General features: G+C 36.5%; 1 protein-coding gene across 1 annotated transcript; it reads right to left on the bottom strand.

Annotated features, from left to right (window-relative positions):
• Window positions 1-7,444: 7,444 nt before the first annotated feature.
• LOC121411127 (carbohydrate sulfotransferase 1-like) lies at window positions 7,445-22,836 on the bottom strand. The gene is made up of 4 exons (XM_041603657.1): window positions 22,705-22,836; window positions 19,992-20,307; window positions 16,516-16,690; window positions 7,445-9,131 (listed from the first exon to the last, which is right to left on the bottom strand). Exons 3-4 carry the CDS (start codon window positions 16,610-16,612, stop codon window positions 7,729-7,731), a joined length of 1,500 nt encoding a protein of 499 aa, XP_041459591.1. The 5' UTR covers window positions 16,613-16,690; window positions 19,992-20,307; window positions 22,705-22,836; the 3' UTR covers window positions 7,445-7,728.
• Window positions 22,837-26,450: the final 3,614 nt, after the last annotated feature.

The following is a 26,450-nucleotide window of genomic DNA, read 5'->3' as shown; positions in this document are numbered from 1 at the left end:
TATCATACGAACTGAGCCCCTAACTTAAAACAATATTTTAATTTTCCATGAAGAAAGTATATCACTGGGTTGTGCATGACTTTATATTCATTGCGATATTCGACTTGCATGGCAATCGAGCATTCAGTTTCTCTGGTTTTCTCATCTACTCTCTTTCGAGCTCAATATTACGGGGTTTAAGATTTACCACCGGATTCCTTTTTAGACTACAAACTTGGACCTGTGATAAATACAACTACCCTATCAGATTTGGGGTTAATAAGGGGAAAAAAGTTGCAGATATCATTATATCCATGGAAATGACTCATTCTTGCGATGAAAAACCGTTTGGCCATGGACCCTTGTTTGACGGATCAACTCGTATAATGTACGCGGCCTATACATAACTAATATGCTTTTCACACTGCATTTTCTTAACCCCATACTATCCTTAACCCCGGACTATCCTTAACCCCATACTATCTTTTTTTTTCGATTCACACTGCCTTTCTTAACCCCATACTATCTGATCAGCCGGGGTTAATGCCTTAACCCCGGACTATCCCTCAGCTCATGAATATTGATGATTTTACCATACAGAGCGTGATTAACGTGCAAATCGACTTCTGTGATTGGCTAATGCTTAGCCCTACTTTCCTTAGCTCTGTTTCGTTTTCACACTGCATCTCTAAGCACCGCAATTGTGGTGCTAGCACCGCAATAAGCCGGCTAACCCTGCTTTTTTGCAGGGCCAGATAGTACCTAACTATTTACCGTGCTAGCCCACTTTGCTAAAACGTAGTGTGAAAACGAAGTGGGCTATGCTTAACCCCGGGAAATTGGTGGGGCTAAGACCCCCCCCCCCTTAGCCCCACCAATTAAGGAAAAAAAGTGCAGTGTGAAAAGCATATATCGGTTCCCCCCCCCCCCTTTGGGGCATTGATTTGGCCTGATGTAATGTCACAATTTCAAATGTCGTGGAGGCTGTCTTCGTGACGAAGAGATCCAATAAAAGAAAGTTTACTATCTGATTATTAGGAATGCTCTCCTTTCATTTAAAAAGCAAAGTGTGGAATAGGCCTATATTACAAATCTTTATGGAAGATGTTTACAATGATATGTATTTTTTTCCATTCTGGCATGAACGCGTATTATAATGTGAGACTTCTGTAAGGTATCTTACAATTTCATTTTTAGAGGTTTTCTCCAGGCAGTCCTTATTTTATCTTTATTCATTAAAAGTAATTTCCCTATAGCTTTGTGTGCACTGTGTGTTGCATTTGGAAAGAATCTGAATATCTACACTGTGTGACTGATTTATTGAAGAGTTCGGACGGAGTAAAATGGAAAGAGCAATATCTCTCCCTCTCCATTGATAGGATGACAAGATCTCGTCATGTCTAGATCCCGTGGGAGAGATGATCAGATACTAGTAACCAGATCTTTGATCCACGATCATGTCATCTGATCATCTCTTCTAAAAATTAAGTCATGACTGGAGATCATGTCATCTGACCATCTCTCACGTGGGTTGTACACATGACGACATCCAAGATCTTGACTTCTGACCATCTCTCCAACGGGATGTAGACATGGCGAGATCTATTTAAATTCACGTCATCTGATCATCACTTTTTTACAACATGCAGATATGACAAGATCCGACATCTTGTCATCTGAATATATCTCCCACATGATAGACATGACAAGATCCGAGATCTTGTCATCTGATCATATCTCCCACAGGATATAGACATTACAAGATCCGATGATCATGTTTCCAAAAGGATATAGACATGACGAGATCCGAGATCTTGGTATCTCACCTTCTTTTCCAAGGATTGTAGACATGACGAGATGATTTTCTTAACATCTGGGTGTCATGCGTGATTGATATTTCTCACTTTAATCAAGTTGATTATATTCTTGTGAAATGTCATTATGTTCAGTTGACAGGTTTACAGTATAGTACTTTTTGATATAATTAATCTAATGTGAAATGAATGTCAAAGTCTTGTTTTTCAAGAATGTGAGAATTACAAAATGGAAAACGAAGGGTTAAAAAGGGATTATTTGAGAAAAAAATATAAAACATGGGTAAAGAGAGACGGTGTGTTACTTCGTTAATCACTTTTTTTGTGAATAGAATACATTTTCCTTGAAGGTATGGCAAAGTATAAAAACGAAGAAAAACACCCCTAAACGTTTCAAAGAACATGAAGACCGAAAGAAACGCTTTGATAGCCATGGACGCACATTATGAGGATTACACAAAATATGGTTTCAGATACCAACACTACGCACGAAAATCACGTCCAAAAATAATGCAAACTAAACAACAACAAAACACGACTGATTCTGCACGGCCGATTAGAAAACAGTCACAACGTTCAATATTAACTTCACAGTACACGTGAAAGGCTTGATCGTGTAGTTGATTTTTTTTATGCAGTTGCGTCTCTAGAAATCACTGATCAGATATATTTCTGTATTTAATTTTGTTTTTGTTTAATCATTTCACGTGCATATCTTTTTTCTGGACATCACCTAGGGGGAGCTAAAAAAAAAACCTCATGCATGGGCAGTAAAAACAAACGGAAATAAGTTAGACTGGGGGATTTCTCCTTCATGCGCAGTAGATTTACAGACGGAGCATGTACACGATGGAATTAATTTACTAGATAATCAGTTTATTGATTACATTATTCATTTCGATTCAATGTTACAGATATTTACATCCATTATTCTAAACTTTGTAACTGAATTATCGTATCAAATTAAGTTCATCTATATGTAAATGAAATATTATTTGCAATTAGAAAGAGCCATGCATGAAAAGAAACAGAGAACACCATGTTTGATAAAAATTGCAGTAAATATTGCACGTCCCCTCTTTCATTGAAGAAGCGCCATAGCGATAAAGTGATTAACACAATGTATTTTGTAAAAATATGAAATGGATTTTCTACTAGTTTTGTTGGATGCTTTCAGGGGAGCGTTTCATGAAAGGACTTGTCAGACGTTTTATCCGACAAGTACTGTTTTATCCGACAGTTACTATGGTAACAGTGCCTCTCAGCCAATCATAATCAAGGAAAGTTGTCAGACCTGACAACTTCTAGGATGAAAATGTTGATGAAACGCTCCCCAGGTCACCCACGGAATCCTGTCAACATGGTCAAAGGCATTCCACAACTTTCAGATATTTGACAAAATATTGACTTTCGATGCCTTCAATGCGGGGAAAACTATTTTGCTACATAGTAAAGCCACTGGTATTTTTTCAATCCTCTTACGATAATAAATTACATTGCAAAGAGATTTTGAAAGTCGTGGTTCCATTTAGTTCCTGCAGTAGACCGTTCACTTTTCTATGCTACGCACAGTTCATCTATAAGAGGCAGTCACATTAACATAGGCGAAACAAGACCAATCAAACTCATCAAAGTTAATATAATAACATAGTTTGAATAACATACATCAATAAGTTTGAGTCCGTAAATCATACCAATGCAAATGCAGTGGGGGGGGGGTTACCAAAAGCATTGACATTTCTTGCATAAATTGTCATGTTGAAAGTAAATGCGAATTTGTTGCATAAATTCTAATTTTTCTTTAAATAATACCACATGGACTATCCGGATAATAGTTTGCACTATCAAAATCATACTGTAAAAATGTATTCATTCTTTTTCTTGTTCACAGAAAATGAAAATAATATGGCTTTTAGTTTTGTTATTGTTGTTTTAATAAGCTTTAAAGATGGCCACCAGCCTTGTGATTTCGAACCCTTTGGACACGATTTGGATTTTTTATTAATGAGACACTTCAAGCAATACAAAATCTCAGCTAAAAAGTATTTTACGACAGTAAACGGGAACACCTATTTCCGACAACTAGACTTAGCGTTTAATCTACCAGAAAATATTCTTTATTGGCCAGCTATTAACCATTTTATTTTACTCATGCTCAGATTCATAAAACAAATGACAATTCGAAATTACTTTGCGGAATTCACACATCAATCTATCATTATAAATTTGTGCAAGAGGTTGTCTTTTATTGGATATTCAACTTTAAAGTATTCTAAAGGAATAGCAACCAGTGGTGTAACTACGGGGGGGGGTATGGGGGCATGTGCCCCCCCCCCCATCGACTTGCCAAAAAAAAAACGGAGAAAAGGAGAAAAATAGGGAGAAAGGAAGAGAAACATAGTGGGAAAGAAGAAATTATTTTATATCATATTATAACTATGTTATATTACTGTATATGACGAATAAACTTTTGTTTTCATAACTTTATGAAACATAATTTGCTCAGGGCCTATATCTTCATTGTTCCTGGTGCTCGCATTGTCTGTTTAACTAGATATAATAGATCAAATATTTTTTTTCCGGAATACTATAGTTTTCAAGTATATTTGAGGGACGTGACGTTGTCAAATCAAGTCAATATACACCAAATATGTTTCCTCGCACTTCGAGTTATTGTTTTATGAAGTGACATTCTTTTTCATGACTACTTAAAAGTAGTGGATAAGTGATCGCCCCGTTTTAAGGTCTTAATATAAAACATTTACTGTCCGTGCTTACGCTCGCATTAAAGGATTGGTGAGATATGTCAGCTCTTCATGAATTCCTAAAATCAGTCATTAAATGTCCCTCTTTTCTGATCTGTATATCAAAAATTTTCAGCTCGCGCTTCGCGCTCGCTTCATTTGGTTAGCGAAGTACGTATGGTCTTAGTGAATTCCTACAAACAAGCCTTAGAATGCCCCTCTTCAGGTTTGAATTCCTTTATTTTCAGCTTGCGCTTCGCGCTCGCAATATTTCATTCGTGAGATGCGTATGACAATCATGATTACAATGACTACGAAAAGAGCTTCATGTGTTTAAATCTAATTCTAATCAAATCAGCAAGCGCTCGGCACTCGCATGAGATGACTAAAGTGAAATATGTATACTCTTATATGATAATGAATTCCTTAAAAAATAGTCCTCAAAATATCGCTCTTTCTGATCTGAATATCAAAAATGTTCAGCACGCGCTTCGCGCTCGTATCATTTGGTCAGTGAAGTACGTATAGCTTGAGTGAATTCCTACAAACAAGCCTTAGAATGCCCCTCTTACGGTTTGAATCTCCTAAATTTCACCTCGCTCTTTGCCCTCGCAATATTTGATTAATGAGATGCATATGTTAATCATGATTACAATGACTACAAGTGCTTCCTGTGTTTAGATATAATTCTAACAAAATCAGCAAGCGCTTGGCACTAGCATTAGATGAATACCGTGAGATATGTATACTCTTAATTGATTACTAAAGTATAGTCCTCAAAATGTCCCTGTTTGGGGTCAATGTATACCAAAATTTCAGCTTGTGCTTCGCGCTCGTATTGTTTGTTTAGCGAGACAGGTATGTAACATGATAACAAAAATTTTCAGCTCGCGCTTCACGCTCGCATTATTTGGTCAGTGAGATACATACCCCTTTAATGACACTGTCCTTAAAATGTCTCTTTTAGGTCAGTATACCTGGCAACTGAGCGCGCGAAGCGCGCTCACTAGGTGACTCAAAATTTTTGATGGTGCCCCACCAATGCCGTGACCCACGGTACGCCACTGATAGCAACATTATGAAGTAGATATGATATACATGCAAAAATGAATAAAACGATAGGATTAATCACAAACACACAAAAACACTGATTGTCTAACTGCTCAAGGTGATGTCGATATTGCACATGGTCTAAATAAAACCCGTAAAAATTGAAAGTGGGCTCTACAGTGTAACTATGATTTAAAGGTCCAGATCAGAGCTATAAGTGAAATAGACATTATGGGGATCTACATAAGCTGTAAGTTTTGTGCACATTCTCCGCTTGCCAGCTGAGTATTTTGCTTAAGAGAAGCTCAAATTAATGGGTTTGACAATAGGATCTAGTAACGTCCTGATCTACATGCCATCACAATGTGTCAAAATGGTTAACGTGATTAAATCATTTTGTACGCAGTAAGATTATTTTTCGAATTTCCAGATTATGAATTCGAATTTTTCCATTGAAAATGGTACAAACAATCATTCAGTGCTCAAATGGAATGAAACCTACAACTCTTCACTATTTTTGTGTGATTTCTTTGTTTGGCTCTCACTTGACCTAATTGGCTATGGCAGGAAAATGTAATCTCAATGCAGACAGAGTTGAATAGCTGCGCAACGGTAAATGAAACATGGCAAAAACTAGTCCAAAGCTATAAATTCCATCCATTCAAGCTTAAACGAATATGTACTTTCGATGTTTTTTTTACAAAGGTTATGAACATCGATCAGTTTTTTTCCGTTTACAAACATTATGGTGCCACATCGTTTTTAACACAAAATGACGTCGCGGATCTATTCCAGGCGCGGATCCAGGAGGGGGCCGAGCCGGCCCCGGCCCCCCTATTTTTTGACAACCAGCAGAAATAGTGTACTCTTTACCTTGATAGAAACTACGAAAAACAGAAAGAAAAGTAAGAAAGAGGTATCATACCCATGATGTGTAATTTACAGCCTCGTATTGACCGTCCGTCCCCGAAAGGAAACAAGAAAAAGGCGAGGGGAAGAATTGGAAAATAGGCTTTATATAAAAATTTTCGCTCGCGCTTCTCGCTCGCATTGCCTGTGTAATGAATCCCATTCAAGACGGTTAAATTACACTAATATATATCCAATATATCCAGTTTTGATATCAATTTGCACACAATGTTTCCAGCTCGCACATCAAGCTTTCATTATTTTGTTTGATTTACATAAATTGTTAATGTATATCAAAATGTTCGCTCGCGCTGCGCGCTTGAATTGTTTGATGTGTGAGATAACTATCCTCTTGAAATTCTTACCAAAATTTTTCAAAATGCTCCTTTATCATGTCAGTATATCAAAAAATTGAGCTTATGCTTCGTGCTCGCATTTAATTGTTTGAGACACACAGCTTGTTTATTTGAATAAAAACGCGCTTAGATTATCCATTTTTCAGGTCGGAAGATCAGAAATTTTGAGTTCGCGCTTCGCACTCTAATTACTTATTTGATGATACTTGTATCTTCTTCATTAATCACTAAAAACAGTCTTAATTGAGTCACTTTTCATGTTACTGTGATAAAATTTTGGCTTGCGCTTCGCGCTCGCATTCTTTAGTTGGATACTTATCTTTGTTCATGATTATAAAAACTGCTCTGTATCTTCAGTTCTAAGGACATAAAATATCAAAGATTTTTAGCTCGCGCTTCGCGCTCGCATTATATATCAAGATCACATAAGATTTACCTTCTATTGTTTATAGCAATAAAAACTAACATAATACTTAAAACTTCAGTCTTTAGTTAAGACTACCCCCTGAAAAACCAACAAAAAAAACAGATTGTAGCGGCCAATCGAGAAAAATGTTGATCAAAATATTTTTCGCCCCCCCCCCCCATTGGTGAAAGCTGGATCCGCCCCTGTATTCTTTAGCAAAATACTCAAATGGGAACCGCTGATAATGCATAAACCTTGCATCACTGTGTTTTGAAGTTTATAAATTTTCGATTGATATATGATCTGTCAATTTCACTTTTTGGGTCCGGTCGCATGGCCGGGATCTTCCAGAGGGTCACGTAAAATGGACAAACTACGGATTCTGAAAGTGAAAACTTATTTGCCAAACATTTACTACAATAATTGTACCAGTATCAAACCCTATCTTGCCGAGATAATTGCATTTATGTCTATCTGTGAGTATTGTTAGGCTTTCCAACATATTTATTTCTCTGAAATCTTGAAAGTTTGTGCCTTTCTGATGGAAATTGTTTCCTGCTCCGAATGACATTAGATGACCTTTGAATGTTCAGGCCGTTAGCTTTCTCGTCTGGTTTCTTATATATAGTTCTGTCTTTTAATGAAAAACGTTCGTAGGATAAAGCGTTCATCAATTTCCAACATGATGATTCAATTCGTTGAATCGATGGTACAGACAGTTTACTTTTCCAAGAGTTAACCACCTTTTTAGTGTCACGGGTCCTAGAATAGGGATTGAATGTTTCACTACCATCTGTCGATCCGTGAGTGTTCTCTTTTATCCAAGACAAAACGTCGTCGTGTAACCGCATTCCAAGCTTATCATACAGTCGTTTTGTCTCGTCAATGGGATCTTGGGCTATGTCTTCCATTCGAACTCGTATGTACCTATCTTTCAACCAGTCGGGGGTACTGGAACCGAGTTCTATATTCTGCTGCATGTGGTCGCACAAGTCTAAGACCTCGTCCGCTCCAGGACCCTTCCGTCGAAAAAGATCTTTATTTGACTCCTTCAAATTCCATCTTGAGCTCATGACAGCCCTTGGATCTCTGACCAGGTGGAGAATCTTGATATTTAAGCCCGGGTCCTCAATAAATTTCTTCAGTTCTAAGATACTCTGGACCCGAATTGTCTTGAGAACTGTATAAGGGCGATCGTGGCACAGGCCAGAAACGACAGGTCCTATCTTCTGTAGAGGTATCCTCGGCACTGGACATAGCAAACTGGACCTTTTGATCGCTGCATTGGACTTGCAGGAATCAAACGAGGCGTCTCCGCGTTTTAACCAGGAATGATCGGGAGGATACTTGGTTGAAAAATTGCACCTCAATGTGTGGTTCCAAACATTGTCCGAAATCTTTGTGAACCAATCACCAGCCAAGTTATGAGTATAAACATCTTCCATCGGCACATATAGAGGTTCGTATACGTAAAACACATACGGGTTAGCGTTGAATAACTCCCCAAGAAAGGACGAACCGGATCGTTTAGAGGTAAGGATTACTACTTGGACACGAGAAGTGTTGCCAGATAATGTATCATGCGTTTTTTCCGCTTTGCTGGCTGGGACGAAGATTGGTTTGTGGTACTGCCGACGATCAATTTGATCAGGTTTAGATGTGGTTTGAGTTGGGAATTCTGTGGTTTTCAACCAGGCTCCTTCAGATAAATAATCTTCATTTTCAGACATAATTTGTAATATCTCGTTGAGCCAGTCATCGTCTGATGAATTGATGTTAGACTCACTAACCAATTGTGATTGATTTGTTGCATATATGCTCAGGAGTCTTCGAGATTCCGTATTCCTGTGTCTCTGCAGAACGGGATATTTACCTGTGAATGAAATGTATAAACACTTTAATGCTGAAACACATACTCAAGAATATAAATCAATATTGAGAAGCGAGGGAATAGTCGATTTGACAGTCTCATAGGCTCAATACACCAACCTAGAAATGTTCTTTCCGATGAAGTTTTTTTCCTGATTCGTGTTCCTATGGGGTCCTAGAACAAATTCAGCTTGGTTGCCAAAAGTTGCCGTTTGGGCAATTTTGCTTATTTGCATAAATCCAAAATGGCCGCCAGATACCATCTTGAAAACCTAACTTTTGAACCATTGTCCACAAAATGATGAGTAATAACTCATTTTAGGGGTTTAGAGATGTGTAGAACCGATTTCTGTAATCATTTTTGCAATATAAGGTCATCTTCAGGTCAAATCCAAGATGGCTGCGAGATGCCATCTTGAAAAATTGACTATTGATCCCCTTGCCCCGGAATGACGAGTAATACCTCTGTTTAGGGGTATTGGGGTGTGCAGAATCTCTTTCTGCTTTCTATTTTGCAATATAATGTTATCTTCAGGTCAAATCCAAGATGGCCGCCATATGACGCCATCTTGAAATATCAACTTTTGAACCCTTTGCCCCATAATCATGAATAATAACTCTATTCGTAAGTCATTTGGTATGTTGATTCAATTCATGCTGTAATTTTGCATAATGGATAATCTTCAGATCAAATCCAAGATGGCCGCCAACCGCCATCTTGAAAAATTACTTTCCGAGGCTTATACGTGTTAGAACTAATGTAAAGGGATATCCGTAAGCATACTCATTTCTTTTATTAATTCTCAAGTTTTTGTCCCAGAATCATGAATAATCCCTCTTTTCGTGAGTTATTTGGTATGTTGATTCCATTTCTGTTAATAATTTTGCAATATAGGATCATCTCCTGGGGTGGTATTCTGAAAACGTTCTTATCTTTGTTCTTATCTTTTATCTTATCTCACTGAGATAAGAAGACGCTAAAATCATTGCAAATCGGTATTCTGAAAATCTTCTTAACGCGTTCTTATCTCTGTAAGGACTGCCCCCTTCTTATCTCCAACACGCCCATTTTTAAGATTTTACCAATCAAAATGCGCTTTATATTGGCAGTTTAACCAATAGAAGCGTTCCTTATGAGAAGAGAATATCATGGGCGCTGCGCATTCACCGTTTCTGGCGCATTGCGCGAAATAGGCATTTTATACGCAATGACTGATTTTATTATTTCGAGACGTCCACGTGCAAAAAAAGTAAGAAAAGTAAATAAAGCAGGTACGAATAAAGAACAAAATATGAAGAAAGAAAGTAAGTAGGTATGAAAGAAAGAAGACAGAATAGGGTCAGAATGAAGCAGAAAAAAAAGATGAAAGGGACAAAGCAGAAAATAATGAAAAAATAAAGAGTAAACGAAAGAAAGCAAGCAAAAAGAATTCAAAAATAAAAAAGAAAGAAAATAGAATGATTAAAAGAAGGAAAAGGAAGAAAAAATAGAACAATTATCCATGATAAAGTGAAGGAACAAAAATGAAAAAAAAAGAAATTAACTAAAAGGAATACACACAAAAATAGAAAAAGGTCAAACTAATATAAGATAAAATAAATTAACAAGGAACCGAACAAGAAAAAAAGTCTAAAAAAACGAATGAAAGAAAGTTAGAAAGAAATAAAAAGAAAGAGAAAAAAGGGAATAAAATGTAAAAAGTGAAGGAAGAGAGAAAAAAAAGAAAATTAAACAAAGAAATAAAGATGAGAGAAAAAAATGAAAGGAAATTTGACGCAAATATGAAGACTACAAAAAGATAAAGAAAGAAAGGTAAATTCATAGAAAAAAGAAATAAGGAAAGAAAGAAAGAAAAAAAAGAAAGAAAGAAGGAAAGAAAGAAAGAAAGAAAGAAAAAGAAAACGAAAGGGAAAATAAAAAGTTGGGAAAAAAAACCGAAAAAAAATCAATGGAAAGAATAAAGAAAAAGTTAATAGAAGAAAGACAGAGAGAAGAAAGAAAGTAAAGAAAAAGAGTAAATAAAGAACGAACGAAAAAAAGAATGAGCAAAATAAAGAAAAAAAAAGAAAGAAAGTAAAAAAAGACACAAAAGTGTCAGAAAGCAGAAATAAAAAATAAGAAAAATTAAGAATTATTAAAGGGAAGGAAGAAAAAGGGGGAAAATGAAATGAATGATTAAAAAAGGAAAAGCATGTATAAAAACGAAAGAATGGAAGAAAAATAAGGAAGAAAAATAAAGATTACAAACAAGTGAAGGAAGAAAGAAAGAAAAAAGAAAAAGAAAGAAAAGGAAGAGAAACGGGGGGAACTCGAAAAAAGACTCAGTAAAGAAAAAAAAGAAAGGGATAAAACGAAAAGGGAAAATAAAAAAGGAAGAAAGATGAAGTATAAATGAAACAAAGCAAAAGAAAAAAAGAAATTAAAAGATTCAAACAGAACAAAAGTAAAGATATAAATGAAGAATGAAAGAAAAGAAGAAAGACAGACAGATAGAAAGGGAGAAAGACAGACAGATAGAAAGGGAGAAAGACAGACAGATAGAAAGGAAGAAAGACAGACAGATAGAAAGGAAGAAAGACAGACAGATAGAAAGGACAAAAGACAGACAGATAGAAAGGAAGAAAGACAGACAGATAGAAAGGAATAAAAAATGGAAAAGAAAGAAGGGATAGAAAAAAGAGACGGGCAAAATAAAGGGTGAATGAAATAAATGGTGGGAGGAATACTTGTGGGTACTTGTTACTACTAGAGGCCATCGATTTTGAGCAAGAAAAAACGCGGACATCGTGAGATGTGATAACCCTCTAGCTATCTTAAATATTATCTTAAATATCGTGAAAGATAAGAAAGAAAAAAGATAAGAACGTTTTCAGAATACCACTTATCTACATTCTGTTCTTATCTTTTAGCGCGCTTTGGTATTATATGCGCGAGTTGTAAATTTACGCGCTCAGCATTGGGTGGAGAGCAAGATAAGAACAAAGATAAGAACAAAAGATAAGAAAAAGATAAGAACGTTTTCAGAATACCAATTTAAGAAAGTGACGTAGATAAGAACAAAATTAAGATAAGAACGTTTTCAGAATACCGCCCCAGGTCAAAATAATCCAACATGACCACTAAACGCCATATTAAGAAAAAAAACTACTTCCGAGACTATTGAACCTTGAAGAAGTGCTCTCCCTAATCAATAAGGTTGTTGTTATGTATTGGAGCTCATGTAAGGGGATTTCAGTGAGAATGATTCATTTCTTTTAATCACTCCATTTTTAGTTCGAGGTCAAGTCATGTCTAAGATGGTCAGATGGTTGATAGATTTCGTCATCAACCGCTTACTTTAGAATGAAACCATTCAAGGTTTGGGCTATGATTTCGGGAGTTTTGATCCTTTTTTATTTCTGTGCAACCATACTTTTCCAGTGAAATGACTTTAAAGTATTATTTGAATTAAAAAGTGATTTCTCCTTAATATTTTTTCAAAAAATTTAGTTAACTTCCTTTATAAATATTATTGCACTTTTCCTCCTGACAAGAGCCATTGACTTGGTCAGCAGGAGTGCACTCTTTAGCCTCCTGCAGAAGATAGGCTCCCCCAAGACTGTTCCACGGTCAGGATTGTTCTCATTCGTGAAATGTTTTACGGAAACGATGTCGCCCCTGCCTCTCAAGAGGAATATACATAACAGCTGCCTGTCCTGTGCATGTAAGGGGTTTGGATCATCCATCAGCCTTTGAGACAGTCAGAAATCCTGATAGACTCAAGACACCGACTGTCCTCCAGATGTGTATATCAACAGCACACACTTGTCTGGTTATGGTGGATTCCTCACCTACCTTGGACCGACTATATGTCTCTTGCCCCCTTTCACAGGACCAGCATATAAGCATCAGGATTGTAAAATCTGTCACAGTCATGGCCAAGCTCCTGCACGGAAGTAAGTCCTGAAAAACGTACGCCGACCAAGAAAATTGGCTAAACACCTTCCATGTCAGCTGCCTCGGACGTATCATGCACGTTAAATGGCAGGACAAAGTGAAAGACACAGAGGCCCTTCAGCGTACCTGCTGAAAAGCTTATTCTCGCTCCTTAGTCAAAGGCACCTCAGGTGGTTGGGGCATGTTTGCCGCATGAAACCTTGGCGAATCCCTTCTTGGATTCGCCAAGGTAAGGTGAGCTGTGTGATTGGTCTCACCCCATCGGTAGATCACACCTCCGTTATAAAGACCCCTGCAAACGTGACATAAAAATTGCCGGCATAGACACTAACACTTATGAAGGTGTAGATGATAGTCGCCATTCTATGGAGAGCTACTAAGTACAGGGGTCAAGACGTCAGAAAATAATCGGAATGCTAAATTGGCAGACCAAAGGAGGAGGAAGGCTAGGACAGCATCTCTATATAAACGTGTCTCAGCGCCATCCTCCTTCATCTGTAAAAATTTGCTCTAGAGACTGCCACTCTAGAGTGGAGCTCTGTAGTCACTCTCGAAAATGTAAGGTCTAGCGCTACACCATCGTCTTTTAAGGCGAACTGATGCCTACCAATCATTGGACACATTGATTTAGAAAAAAATATTGATAAAACACTTTCAAATTCAAATAAGACCCTAAAAGCCTCTTCAGTACAAAGGTATGGATGGACCTTAAAAAAATAAAAATACACTCGAAATGGATCATAGACCAAACCTAAAGAGGATTCATTCTAAGTTGAGCAATAAATGTTGAAATCTGACATCTATGATGTAACTTCACCTTGACCTTGAACTTGAGAATTAATAAAAGATTCAGTATTCTAACTGAAATCCCTTTACATTAGTTCTAACACGTATAAGCCTCGGAAAGTAATTTTTCAAGATGGCGGTCAGCGGCCATCTTGGATTTGATCTGAAGATTATCCTTTGTGCAAAATAACTGCATGAATTGAATCAACATACCAAATGACTCATGAATAGAGTTATTATTCATGATTTTGGGGCAAAGGGTTCAACAATTGATATTTCAAGATGGCGGCCATCTTGGATTTGACCTGAAGATGACATTATATTGCAAAAAAGAAAGCAGAAATGGATTCTACATACCCCAAAACCCCTAAATAGAGGTATTACTCGTCATTTTGGGGCAAGGGGAACAAAAGTCAATTTTTCAAGATGGCATTTGGCGGCCATCTTGGATTTGACCTGAAGATGACCTTATATTGCAAAAATGATTACAGAAATCGGTTCTACACATCTCTAAACCCCTAAAATGAGTCATTACCCGTCATTTTGTGGACAGGGTTCAAAAGTTAGGTTTTCAAGATGGTATCTGGCGGCCATTTTGGATTTATGCAAATTAGCAAAATTGCCCAAACGGCAACTTTTGGCAACCAAGCTGAATTTGTTCTAGTACCCCATAGGAACACGAATCAAAAAAAACTTCATCGGAAAGAACATTTCTAGGTTCGGAAAGTGTCAAATCGACTAGAAAATTTGTTCCTCTCTAACGTAATCTATTCGACTTTGACAAGTATTGAATATCAAAGACCACGGCTCCAAACGTGGTTTCGGTTTATATTTGGAACAAGAAATTGTTTATTTCAGCATTTCTCTTTGAAGAAATTGGTCGCAAAAGGGCTCGATCCACTTTGGACCATTCTGAGAAAAATCATGTTTTTTCATTCTCCCATATTGCAATATTCTTATGAGAAACTTAATTGTCATGATGTACTACCTTATCATGTAAATATAAAAGTGGGTATAAAAGAAATCTACCTGCCTTCAATTTTTTATACACATATTTTTTTCTTATTATCATTGTGGATCTAACACCTTTTGCAAGCAAACTGAAATTAATCCAATTCCTTTTTTAATAATAAAAGTGATTTTGTGCCACTTTTACTCACGTTTTAATGTGAATTTCAAATTTTCTTTGGTATAGGTTTTGAGACAAACAATAAAATTCATATACAATTCAACTTTTCTTTGGTATCATCTTGTAGAGCTACTAAAAGTCTATACATTGAGACAAAAAACATCAACTTTGACGAAAAATGGATCTGACCCCTTTTGGAACTCAGCTCTTCATTTTTAGAAACTACTTTATCATGTATTTTGAATTTAACTATCATTAGAATTCAAAGATCAATATTAGACTTGAATTGTGTAACAGATTTTGAGTTATTTGGAGTAAGATAATAGCAGTAAAAACGGGTTTAAGAAGACGAATTTTAATTCCTAATGAAAACAAATCGAGGTACGTTTCCTTCTGGTCAGTTTGGAGAATTGACCCGCGATATACAAATGCCAAAACATGCAAAAGGAGGGGTGGAAATTGTCTATTCGTACAGGCTATGCAAAAAGCCTCTTTTACAATTTAATTGGTGGTGTGACTGCTTACAGCCGTTGCAATTGTGTGCAACATAAACCCCTCAAAAAAAGTTCTGCAACTCGGGTTTGAGTGCTATTAAATTTCTTAGTGTGCCATCATCATATGTAAAAGTGGTATCATTGGAAAGTATGATTATTCCTCTAAATGATCATGTGTCATTTGTAATGCTAATGTTTTCATGAAATACACAGACATGATAAATATGCAGCAATGTAAAAAATGAAATGTGGCAACATTCGTTGTCATGTCATGTTTGAGTTCTGCAACTCAAACTGCAAGTTTGAGTGCTGATGAATTTCTTACTGTGCCATCATCATGTGCAAAAGTGATATCTTTAGAAAGCATGATTATTCTTCTTTACAATCATGTGTCATTTGTAATGATAGTGTTATCATGAAATACACAGACATGATAATACGCAGCAATGTTAGAAATGAAATGTTTCCAATAGCGAATTTCCAATTGTTTCGAGGATGGACCGAGTGCATTCACTGTCACCTGCATGGTGGAAATTCTATAGAAATGGAGACTCTTGTTAGAAATTAATGCATTTTGCAACATTTCACTTCTGACTTTTCTCAACGTTCAGGGTGATTGCATATTCCATGATTACATAATCACAGCAAATAGCATGTCATTGTCATGATTGTAAAGAAGAACATTTCAGCTTTCTAATAATACCAGTTTCATCTTTTATACTTCATTAACCAAAAAGATATTATCCCCCAAAACTGAGTTGCAAAACTTTTTTTGAGGGGTTCATATTGTGACCAAATGATCGCAAACGATTGCAAGGGCAATTGTGAAAGTCCCTTAAGGTTACGATCGGATCTAGCGGTTGAGGCTCACCCTCTCCCCTTGTCATTTCGAAAATCCACAAAATTATTGTTGTCCCTTGCTGCATTGAGACCGAATGTGGCGGCAGGATTCTGTGAAAGTCCTCAGAAAACCTCCGAATTTATAATTGATTTTCATAACTGATACTCGATATTAAGTAATGCACCAGGGTTTTTTCCATACCTGTTTCAAACAGAAAAATGTACAAAACGATGAGGAGACAAACGACGAAGATGAGAGACAAGAACGACCTGAAGCTTACTGACTTTGTAGTATTCATTGTTTGGTAGGTAGATGGTGCTGTAGTAAGACGCGTTTACAGTAGATTCCATTTTAATCAAAATCATGGAACTCGCTCCTGTTGAAAAATCGAAAAGATAATGAATGATATTTTTACATATATTATATCGACCTCGATGGAGAAGATGCATGGTGTACGTTTATATACGCAATACTTTCTATTCAAACAAAATGCAAAGTGCTATATATATATATATATATATATATATATATATATATATATATATATATATATATATATATATATATATATATATATATATATACATACATACATATACATATATATATATAGCATATATATATATGTATATAAGTATGTATGGGTGTATGTATGTATGTACTTGTATAATTTTGCGACATCATTCGTCCTTCTTAATAATAATCATAATCATACGTTTATTCCAAAACAGGTGCGATTGCTAACCGAACAATTCCTATCCGGATGCCGATCCTTCGACGACCGGAAACACTATTTCCTTTCCACCAGATCAATTCATCGATTGAAAGTTGCATTTGCTATCGCCTGGACATATTAAAACTCCCATGTCATTTGCAATTTATTTTGTAGTATTTTAAAAGAGTTCCTACATGAACCAAAATAATATTGCATCAGTGGATGTTTGCAAAGGATATTTGTAAATTGATGAAGTAGGTATTCCTAATACTTTCTCCCATGAGAGAGAGGGAGAGGGAGCGAGGCGGATGAGAGAGGGTAAAGAAAAAGAAATATATAGAGAGAGAGAAGAAGAGAGAGTCTATGATTTCCTTTGAAAACAGCCGGTTTTCAGTGATTGTCTAGTCTTTTTTTTTCAAATCATTATGTCTATATTTTGGTGTAAATAGATGCTCTAAGGTCTTATCTTTTAAATGCACCTAAAAAACATAAATTTTGTTCATGCTTGAGCGAACACGGGACGTTTTTGTTGGGGGTTCAAAAAGAGGCTTGCGCCAGAATTGCAGAATATGAGTGATACGATGATCAGACTTCTTGATAATCAGGAGACTTCCTCTTGACCTATTCATTATCTGTGCCACAATTTTCGAATTATGCTGTCAAATTTTATTTACAAATTTATTTATTTACTTGAATTTTTTTTAATTTAAACTTACCATTTAATTTTCCTTCATAATAGTAACTGAGAAGAGAAGATTTTGGTCAACCCAAGCAAGAAGATTTGCATTATTAATTGGGAAAACTTGTGATTATTCAAATCCTTTTATTATGTGAAGCAAATTATATTATGTACCTTTAAAGGACATGAATCTATTTTTCAAGGGATCGTTGATTCCTTGACCAAGTTTACTTGCTTGAAAGGAAACACAGGAAGGGATTCATGTCTTTCAATGACAATGGTGTATTGAGTCAATTTTGAATGAGCTAGATATGGCAGATCAGGTAAAATGTATTAAAAAGTTGTGAGCGAGCGAAGTGAGCACGCAAATATTTTTTATTACAATACCAAATTTTGTGATAGATTTTGACATAATATTCAGAAAATAATATCATATTTTACTTTCTATCTTTCCTTTTATTTCCTGTTCCCTTTTTTTCTTGGTCATATTTTTTTTTAATTCGGGGGGGGGGGAGGGGGCATCCCAAGCCCCCGTCAATCTGTGTGGCACTATTCAAAAGGCACCTTAACCTTTGGGGCACACAATGAAAGGATTTGAAAAATAAAATCACGCTCTCCCATACTTCGGTTGAAACAAAGTTGTTTTAGCTTGAAGAAGGAATATTTAAAGCTAACAGAGAGCATATCAAAAGAAAACAACAACAGAACAATTCAAGCAAATAAATAGATCTGAAAACGAATTTTGACCGCATGATTTGAAAATTATGGCAAAGATAATGAAAATGTTAAGAGGAAGTCTGCTTATTAGCAAGAAGACCGATCATCATATTTATAATTTTAGGCCATTTTGGCGCAAGCCTCCCTTTTAACCCCAGACAAAAAATTCCTAGTTCGCTCAAGCATGAACGAAACTACTTTTTTAATAGCATTTAAACGATAAGACCTTAGAGCACCTATTAACACCAAAATATAGACATTGCGATTTAAAACAAAAATTTTATATACTTTTCAAATATGTCCAGTTTTTTATACGCACTGTATTTAATGAGTCTATTACAGTGAATATAACACATACACGGGTATGCTCTATATCAATTATGATGTGGAATATATAAAAATACTGAAATTCATAAAAATATATGCGTGTTTTATATAAAAAAATAAAAAAGAAAAAGTGAGCGGATGACATTATCGGTTCCCTGATCGATACGAATGTTCATATGACTATTTTGCAAAATTAAGCGTGAAATTTAAAATGTCACGTCTTTTTTATTATTCATCAGATTTTGATGAAATTATCAGCGTTCGGCTGTTTTTTTTTCTCTTTGTATTAAACATTGAATCCTTTATTCAAATTAATGATTTTTAATTAATATGTCACTGGCGACTATGATCATTTTCGACTGATTTGTTGTGAAAAAATATTATCCTTTTAGGGAATGCGCATTCGCAATAGTTTAGAATTGTCAATATGTCAAGTACAGTTTAAAAAACTTTGAATAAGGATTTAATATTTAATACAAATAGAAAAACAACTGTAACCATTTTACAAATGTCGTGTGTTCCCGAGGATTAACACGAAACGCTCAAGATAATTGGTACTTCACATCTTGTACATGTAGCGTATATGGCTTTAATATTGGATAGGTAGAATGAGTAAATGTAACATATAACATTATATCCCAGTGAATGCTGTGTAGTTTATCCATATGGTCTCGTTTATTCCTTGATTGATATTATCTACAACGGTTTAATTAAGATTAAATTTTAATCCGAAGGCAGCTTATCAGAATAGCATATGCGTCATCACGCGGGTTTGGTTTTTTTTATCCAATACCAACACTTGAACCATTGTGCTGTATGTTGAGCGCTAAAAGCGAAAATAATGAAGGTCGTTATGTAATACGTCTGCTTTAACTACGCTCGCTCTGTGAATCGATTTAAAGCGAGTGTATTATTCAGTGACTGGTTCTATCCACTGTATAACAAGTACCCATACATCTTTCCGAGTTTAAGTTTATTGGCTATATAATTATGTATGTGCAAGCAATAAAATATTGGGGCATATGCCATGTATCTTTGTGAGTATACCATACGATGTTAGAGACAAATGTGTTTGATGATCATTTGGGGATTGTATTGTCCTAAGAAAGGACGGAAGGGCACAGCGACCCATAGATCTATTAACGAATGTTAAATAATATTTTCGAGTATTACAAGTTCAAGACTGATGATAATGTATCATGGTGAAAAATTAATTCGACCAGTAAAAAAAAAACTCACCGCAATTCGGATGATAACATCATTTCTAGCTCTTTCTGTTCTGTCCGTTTTCCCTTAATGCCTGGTACAGTATAATCATTTGCCGATATTCCCCGAATCAAAGATGTTAAACCTTCGACATATCTTCAAGTTTTTTTCAACAGTCGTCCATGATACATTGTAAGACATCAATCATTTCTGGGTTGAAGATGCAGTATGTTCTACAGGTGCAAGCTAGAGTAGAGCCTTTCCATGTTTCGTCGTCCGTCGCCTTCGGTCTGCTGCTGTCGCAGTGCAGTTGATGCAGTGGCGTATAATGCGATGATTACGTCAGAGGCTTACAAGAGAATCGAGGCATGTGCCACCGAAACCAAAATAATGCTGTTTGTTGACTTAAAGAAAGTATTCTTTCGTATGAAGACTATTATGTGCATACGAACCGGGAACAATAAAACAACCATAGATCTATTACTGTCATAGCTCCATGAAACAACTGTTTAGACAAAATGTTTTTCAGTGTGTGTCCTAGGGAAGATGTGCAATATTGCTGTACACATGCGTGCCCCCCCCCAAAAAAGCGCGTTTGAAGAGGTGGGTTTTTTCCAGTTTTGGACGAGGGCCGCGCGTGCACTCGTTAGAGGTATCAAATACACCGATTTTCAAAAAAGGTGGTTTTGAAAGACTGGTCAAAGGTCAACCCGCGGGGTCAATCGTATTTAGGGTATTTTTTTCAAAAGCTTTTTTTTTTTAAGACAAGCCAAACGGGTGTCGGGTATGTTTTTTCACCGGGGCTTTTTCCTCCTCGTTTCTGAGAAGTGTTCGGGTTCTTCCCCACTTTGGTATTTTAACCCTAACTGCACGAGGGGGGGGGCATGCAATACTCATGTATGAAGTTTTGCCTCTTTAAAACTTATTATTCGCAAGTAGACAAAACTTGTTTGGGGTCATAATCGAGCGACTACTTGTTTAGGGCCGGCCAAAATGTGTAAATGAAGCCCGCTAAAAACTTGTTTAGGGGGTTATTTTGCACACAGAGAAAAACTCGTTTAGGGGTGTTTGGAAATAATTTGGTCACGCATGTGTACAGCAATGCATTTGACTGCCCCCCCCCCCTGATGCAGAAGGGAGGGGGCATGCTCAACACGGACTACTATAGCAGTATAATACACACCAGTGTGAAAAAAAATGTCGGAAAAAAGTCCCGTGTGCCAGGCGTAGTCGACGTCTTTTTGGAAAACTGTTTATGACTTGAGTGTTAGTGGACTCTTTTAGGTTTTTTTGTGGTGTACAATGATTAGCTCGAAGACCCCTTTGCTCGGATATTAAAAAGTCACTTCTATTAATTTGACGCCAAAGGAGATATTAAATTTCGGATTCCCCTGTTCACATTACACAGTATCAGAACAATTTTCCTGTTCGTGCTATTTAAGGCTGGCATTATTACCTGTTACGCCAATCAGTTTGCAAACTTGGTAAAATTACAGGTCAACTCCGCCGCACAAAAAATGTTGGATTTAATCAAAAGTTAAAAATCTAAAAAGCGTAATGCTGAAAACTTCATCAAAATCTGATGTGGAATAAGAAAGATATGACATTTTACAGCTTAATGTTATATGCACAATTCAGCAGCATGCAAATGAAATTGTCGATGTCCCTCACTCACTATTTCCTTTTTTTGTATTGTTTGAATTATACAATAATTTTTTTTTTCAATGCAGACAAACGTTCAGGGAGATTTTTCACATGACAAGGAAGGAAAATTGGAATATTTCATATAGTAGAAAAAATAGTGAGTGGGTGACGTCACCAGTCCCCTCATTTGCATACAGACCAGTGTGTGCGTATAAACGTTTTGTTGATCAAGGGACATTTTAAATGTTATTCTCTTGTTCACTTCTTGCTATATGGATGTTAGAGGAACAATTTCATGAATAAATAATCATCAAATTCAGCCACCCCCCTCCACTTTTTCAATAAACATGTTACAAAAATGTAGAATATTACAATCGGATTTTGATGTTTACATGGTCAGCCCCTGCGGCCCCCGATTATCATTACCCTTACTGGATCTGCCTTTATTAGTACTTCTACTACTACATCTACTACTACTCCTCCTCCTACTACTGCTACTACTACTACTACTACTACTACTCCTACAATTCCTACTCGGCTATTCCTACTACTCCTACTACTACTACTACTACTACTTCTTCTTTTACTACTACTACTACATCTACTACTACTACCACCACTACTACTACTACTACTACTACTGCTGCTGCTGCTGCTGCCACTACTACTACCACTACTACTACTACTACATTTTTTTTCTTTGTGCCTTTGCTCATGTAAGCAAGTCTCTATTTACATGATATAAAGCTATTTTTTAATGATTAATGCAAATTCACCTACTTAGTTTTATTCTATGATTGATTTTTGTTCGCAATCAATATGTTATGCCTTTGCAATATTTACTTTTTATGTACATGTTAACCTGCCTTGAACCAGTAAAGGTTCATGGACCTGGTTTCGCTTGTTACTCTTTATTGTTTCACTTCGTTTATTTGTATTCTGCTTTTCTTTGAAATAAAGAAATAATTACAATCAACTACTGAAATACCATAGAGCTATTATTCTGTGATAGCTCTATGGTACTACTACGAGGCCTTTATTATTCTGTTATGTCATCCGCGTTGCGCAGCTATCCACGTACTCGAAGCGCCAAAATACCAACCTTTTCCACCGGGGCAACCAATTGCAGAGCTCAAATCCCCTCCGTTTCTCATTCATGGCGTAGTCACATTTCCCCTAAGGCAGGTCGTACTGCCAGTCTAAAACAGCCGTTTATTATTATTTTTTTTGTACCAGCTACGTATGGGTGGGTTGAATGAAAATGAATAAAACGGCTGTTTTTGACTCGCCGCGCGGCCGCCGTAAAAAAAAGAATGTGACAGCAGCATTAGCTCAATATGATGACGGTGGCGTTTATCATTTCTGACTTTGTGATTCGAATCCCATTCCTTCCAGATGAGTCTGTGATTTCACCATCGCGGAACAACGCGTCTTCCAGGTGGGTATCCAGATTAGATTATTCATTCTCAAAGTTTATCTGTACACGGATTTTATTGCTACCGATTTCCTAAAAAAAAATCACTCACAAAATTAATGACCACATTCTGTGACTCTGAATAGAATAAGGTCATGGACCTTACAGCTACGAGTTTTGAGGCTGTTTGGGGCCTTTGGGCCGTTTCGAACATTTGTGAGGTGATTATTTTGTACAAAATGCCTTCGAATGAATGAGAAGCAGTCCACAGACTCACCTTTCATTGTATCTGCATGTAAAGGCATTACGTAACTGCGGACAGACTCTGGAGTTGGCATTCAGTTATAAGCTGCAGTCTGAGAGCATGCTGGACAGCTCTGTTGGCGGCTAATATGAAGTAAGGATGTTTGAAATGGCAATTCTTCATCTTTCTTATTGATATTTCATTTGTACCACTGACCATGCATGATTGAATTAATTGATTTTTTATACAGATCTTGTCCAGATTCCATTCCCCCCAATTTTGAGTGAAGTAAATGGAAACTGGTCAGTCAAGGAGGAACTGCAACTTTTTTTCAGCTTTGCATTCATTAGCAGATCTAGCCAAAGTGATCCTGTTGACTAAAAGAACTGATGCAGCTGATGCATCAGTGCAAGTTTCATCCCAGAGTCGCGCAGAGTCATGAGTGTTTTAAGAGTTACCAGTAGGGTATCGATAAAAAGCTGAGGAGCAGTGCTATTTCACACTCTAATATGCAATAGGCCTAATCACTGAATATTAGCCCCCGAAAGTTTGATTAGCCCCCCCCCCCCCCTTTACTGTACAGTAAAATGGAGGGAGAGATTATTGGAATTACAAAGTAAAAAAATAACATTAAAATAGCGTGTTGTTTAAGCATTTCACTCTCACAAGATCTTTATTGTAATTGTGTAAATTTATTGGGTTTTTTTAACAGTTGTTACAGTGACGGGCGCAAACAACGTGCTTAAAATTGTAAACAGCCTTTTTACAGTGAAGGGATAAAGATTAAAGAAAGGCTGAGAAGAAAATTCACCTCTCCATTCATTTATCTATATATCTTAGGTGTATTTTCATAACGTGCTTTTATTTTGGCGCGGAATAGCTTTTTTGAGGCAAGTCATATCGAAATCTGATTTAAAGAGTCAAAATAAAGAATATTTTCAGTTTCCATAAAGAATTACCACCAAGGAAGTTTTTGTACAAATCCCATAATTTACTATGAAGCAGTTACACCTGTTTACGGATGAATAAAAAAGATCATGCAAGGATTTTACAGTAACATCTGAGTATGTGGATAATCTTCGTGCATTACTTAATACATAGATTTTTTTAATGGTTAAATGAAGCCAGGTATTAAACCTTTTTGAACAATTTTGCAGTGATAATATTTTCAAGATTATCATATCAACTATTGGAAATATTTTCTAGGTGAAAAAATTTAAATAGCAGTGCCCCTCTTTTTTCATGTTTTCTGGCTTTTGTGACCCAAATATGTCAGCAATATCGATTTTTATAATGTCGATAGTGCTGGGAGTTAGAATTAATTGGGTTTAAGAACTGTCCTTTCATACCTTGACCAAACTGGCATTTCCGATCTTAAAATTTCCCTCTCCATCACCTAAAAAAAATTAATAATGAGGGTTTTAGAAAAAAGTTCCACTTTATATACAATGCATATCTTTTTCCAGTAAAATTGATTGTCTTTTATAAAATTGTGCCAATCGGATTCCAAGTATTGTGCGTGATGTTTTATTTATATGTATCAGATGTTACTGGAACGCTTGCTATTTTTAATCCCTGAAAGAAACTTGCATCTATTTGAGTAGCCTACAAGTACCATTCATAATGTATGGCATGCACTGGTGGCGTAGTGAACTAAGAAAAAATAAATAAGGGGGGGGGGGCTACATATGACTGATGGAACAAAGTTCTGTAGAGATGCGAGTGTGGTCTAGTGGTTAATACTCTCATCTATCAATCAGAGGGACGCGGGTTAGAATCACAACCTGGCGCGTTTTCCTACAGCAAGAAATTTACCCATTATTGTGCTGCACTCAACCCAGGTGAGGTGAATGGGTTCCCAGCAGGATTAATTCCTTGAATGCACCAAGTGCCTTTAGCAGCTGGGGCTGAAGCCGGGTATGTAAGCCAGTGGCATGCATCGCATCAAGGGCAGGAAAGACGTTTGTCAGTATTGTGAGAAGTATTTGGTGCGGAATTTTGAATATCTGAACAGAAGCGGGTGATATGCAAATGTAGCTTATGGTTCAGGAATGCAGCGAGTGGCAATGAGGTCCGACAACTTGTCAGCCTGGAATATGGCCAGACACAATCATTTTTGCAAGGTGCGCTTCAAATCACAAAGACGAATACCAACTCAAGAATGGAGACGTCTCTTACAAGAAAATTTCACTATCTGAAAGGTATTCATATTCCTCAAACATAAAAAGGCTTCTTTATATCACTGTATAAAAAGAAACAAGTGTTTTATTAATTCCATCAAGTCACAAAGGACACCTTATTGAACATGAAGATCGGCGTTGGAGACCATGCGGCAGAAACCAAGAGAGTCAGTCAGGTGAGCGATATTTTTTCATCAAATTTACGTTCTTCTTTTTTGTAATCATGCGAATGAATACTTTCACGGGGGGGGGGGGTGTAAAGACGGAGGCCTACATACCAACAAGCTTATAATTATGATGAAACAAAATATGAAGGCGCGTGATTAAAAAATTTTAAATAAAGATTGGTTATGTTTGCGTGCTTTGGGTATGACTTCAAGAAAATACACCATATATAAAGAGGGTTTGGAAATAGTTTCCACAAACTTATATGTTCGCATCGAGTAGTTTGATTGGATCAAAATATTGTTGAGTCTGTTTTTTATTTATGTTTATGTAGCTGATTGGCAAAGGTCATAAATATGACTGTCCATCTAACACTGATTCTCTTAATAATAACTACTGACATGACTGAACTTCCATTTCCCAAATTGGGAAGATTATCACCAACTTTGGAACTATATTTGACTCTGGGAAGAATATGGGATATTTTACTGTTTCAGGTGGTAAATTTGTTCCATCAGGTGATGTCTATATAATCAAATGCCGTATTATTTTTAAAACGAGCCTGTCGACGGACCCTTTTCTGCTCAGATGTGGATTGTAAGATAATCCTACCCACTGGTAGTAAAGTGCCACTTTAACACACGGGTCTATGCGAAATTATTTAGGCCTGTGAAACCTGGAGTGGTACGTGTTGGGTCGATCAAACAGAAATAATTTGAGGCGAAATAAGAGAGAGAAGGAAGGGGCTGTATGTTGAGAGTGGGGAGGGGGAAAGAGAACGTGATTTGAATCAGATGGAAAGAGAGAGAGAGGGATGTGATGTGGAGATCACGACAGTTAGATCA

The sequence above is a fragment of the Lytechinus variegatus genome, chromosome 3 (assembly GCF_018143015.1).
Source record: "Lytechinus variegatus isolate NC3 chromosome 3, Lvar_3.0, whole genome shotgun sequence".
Classification (NCBI taxonomy): domain Eukaryota; kingdom Metazoa; phylum Echinodermata; class Echinoidea; order Temnopleuroida; family Toxopneustidae; genus Lytechinus; species Lytechinus variegatus.
This window is presented reverse-complemented; position numbering and strand designations above follow the sequence as displayed.

Bases quoted from the DNA above. Each gene is read 5' to 3' on its own strand.
- LOC121411127 (XM_041603657.1), bottom strand. From the start codon at position 16,612: ATGAATACTACAAAGTCAGTAAGCTTCAGGTCGTTCTTGTCTCTCATC. The intron at 9,132-16,515 runs GTATGGAAAAAA...TTTCATTCACAG, and splicing joins CATTTTTCTGTTTGAAACAG to GTAAATATCCCGTTCTGCAG.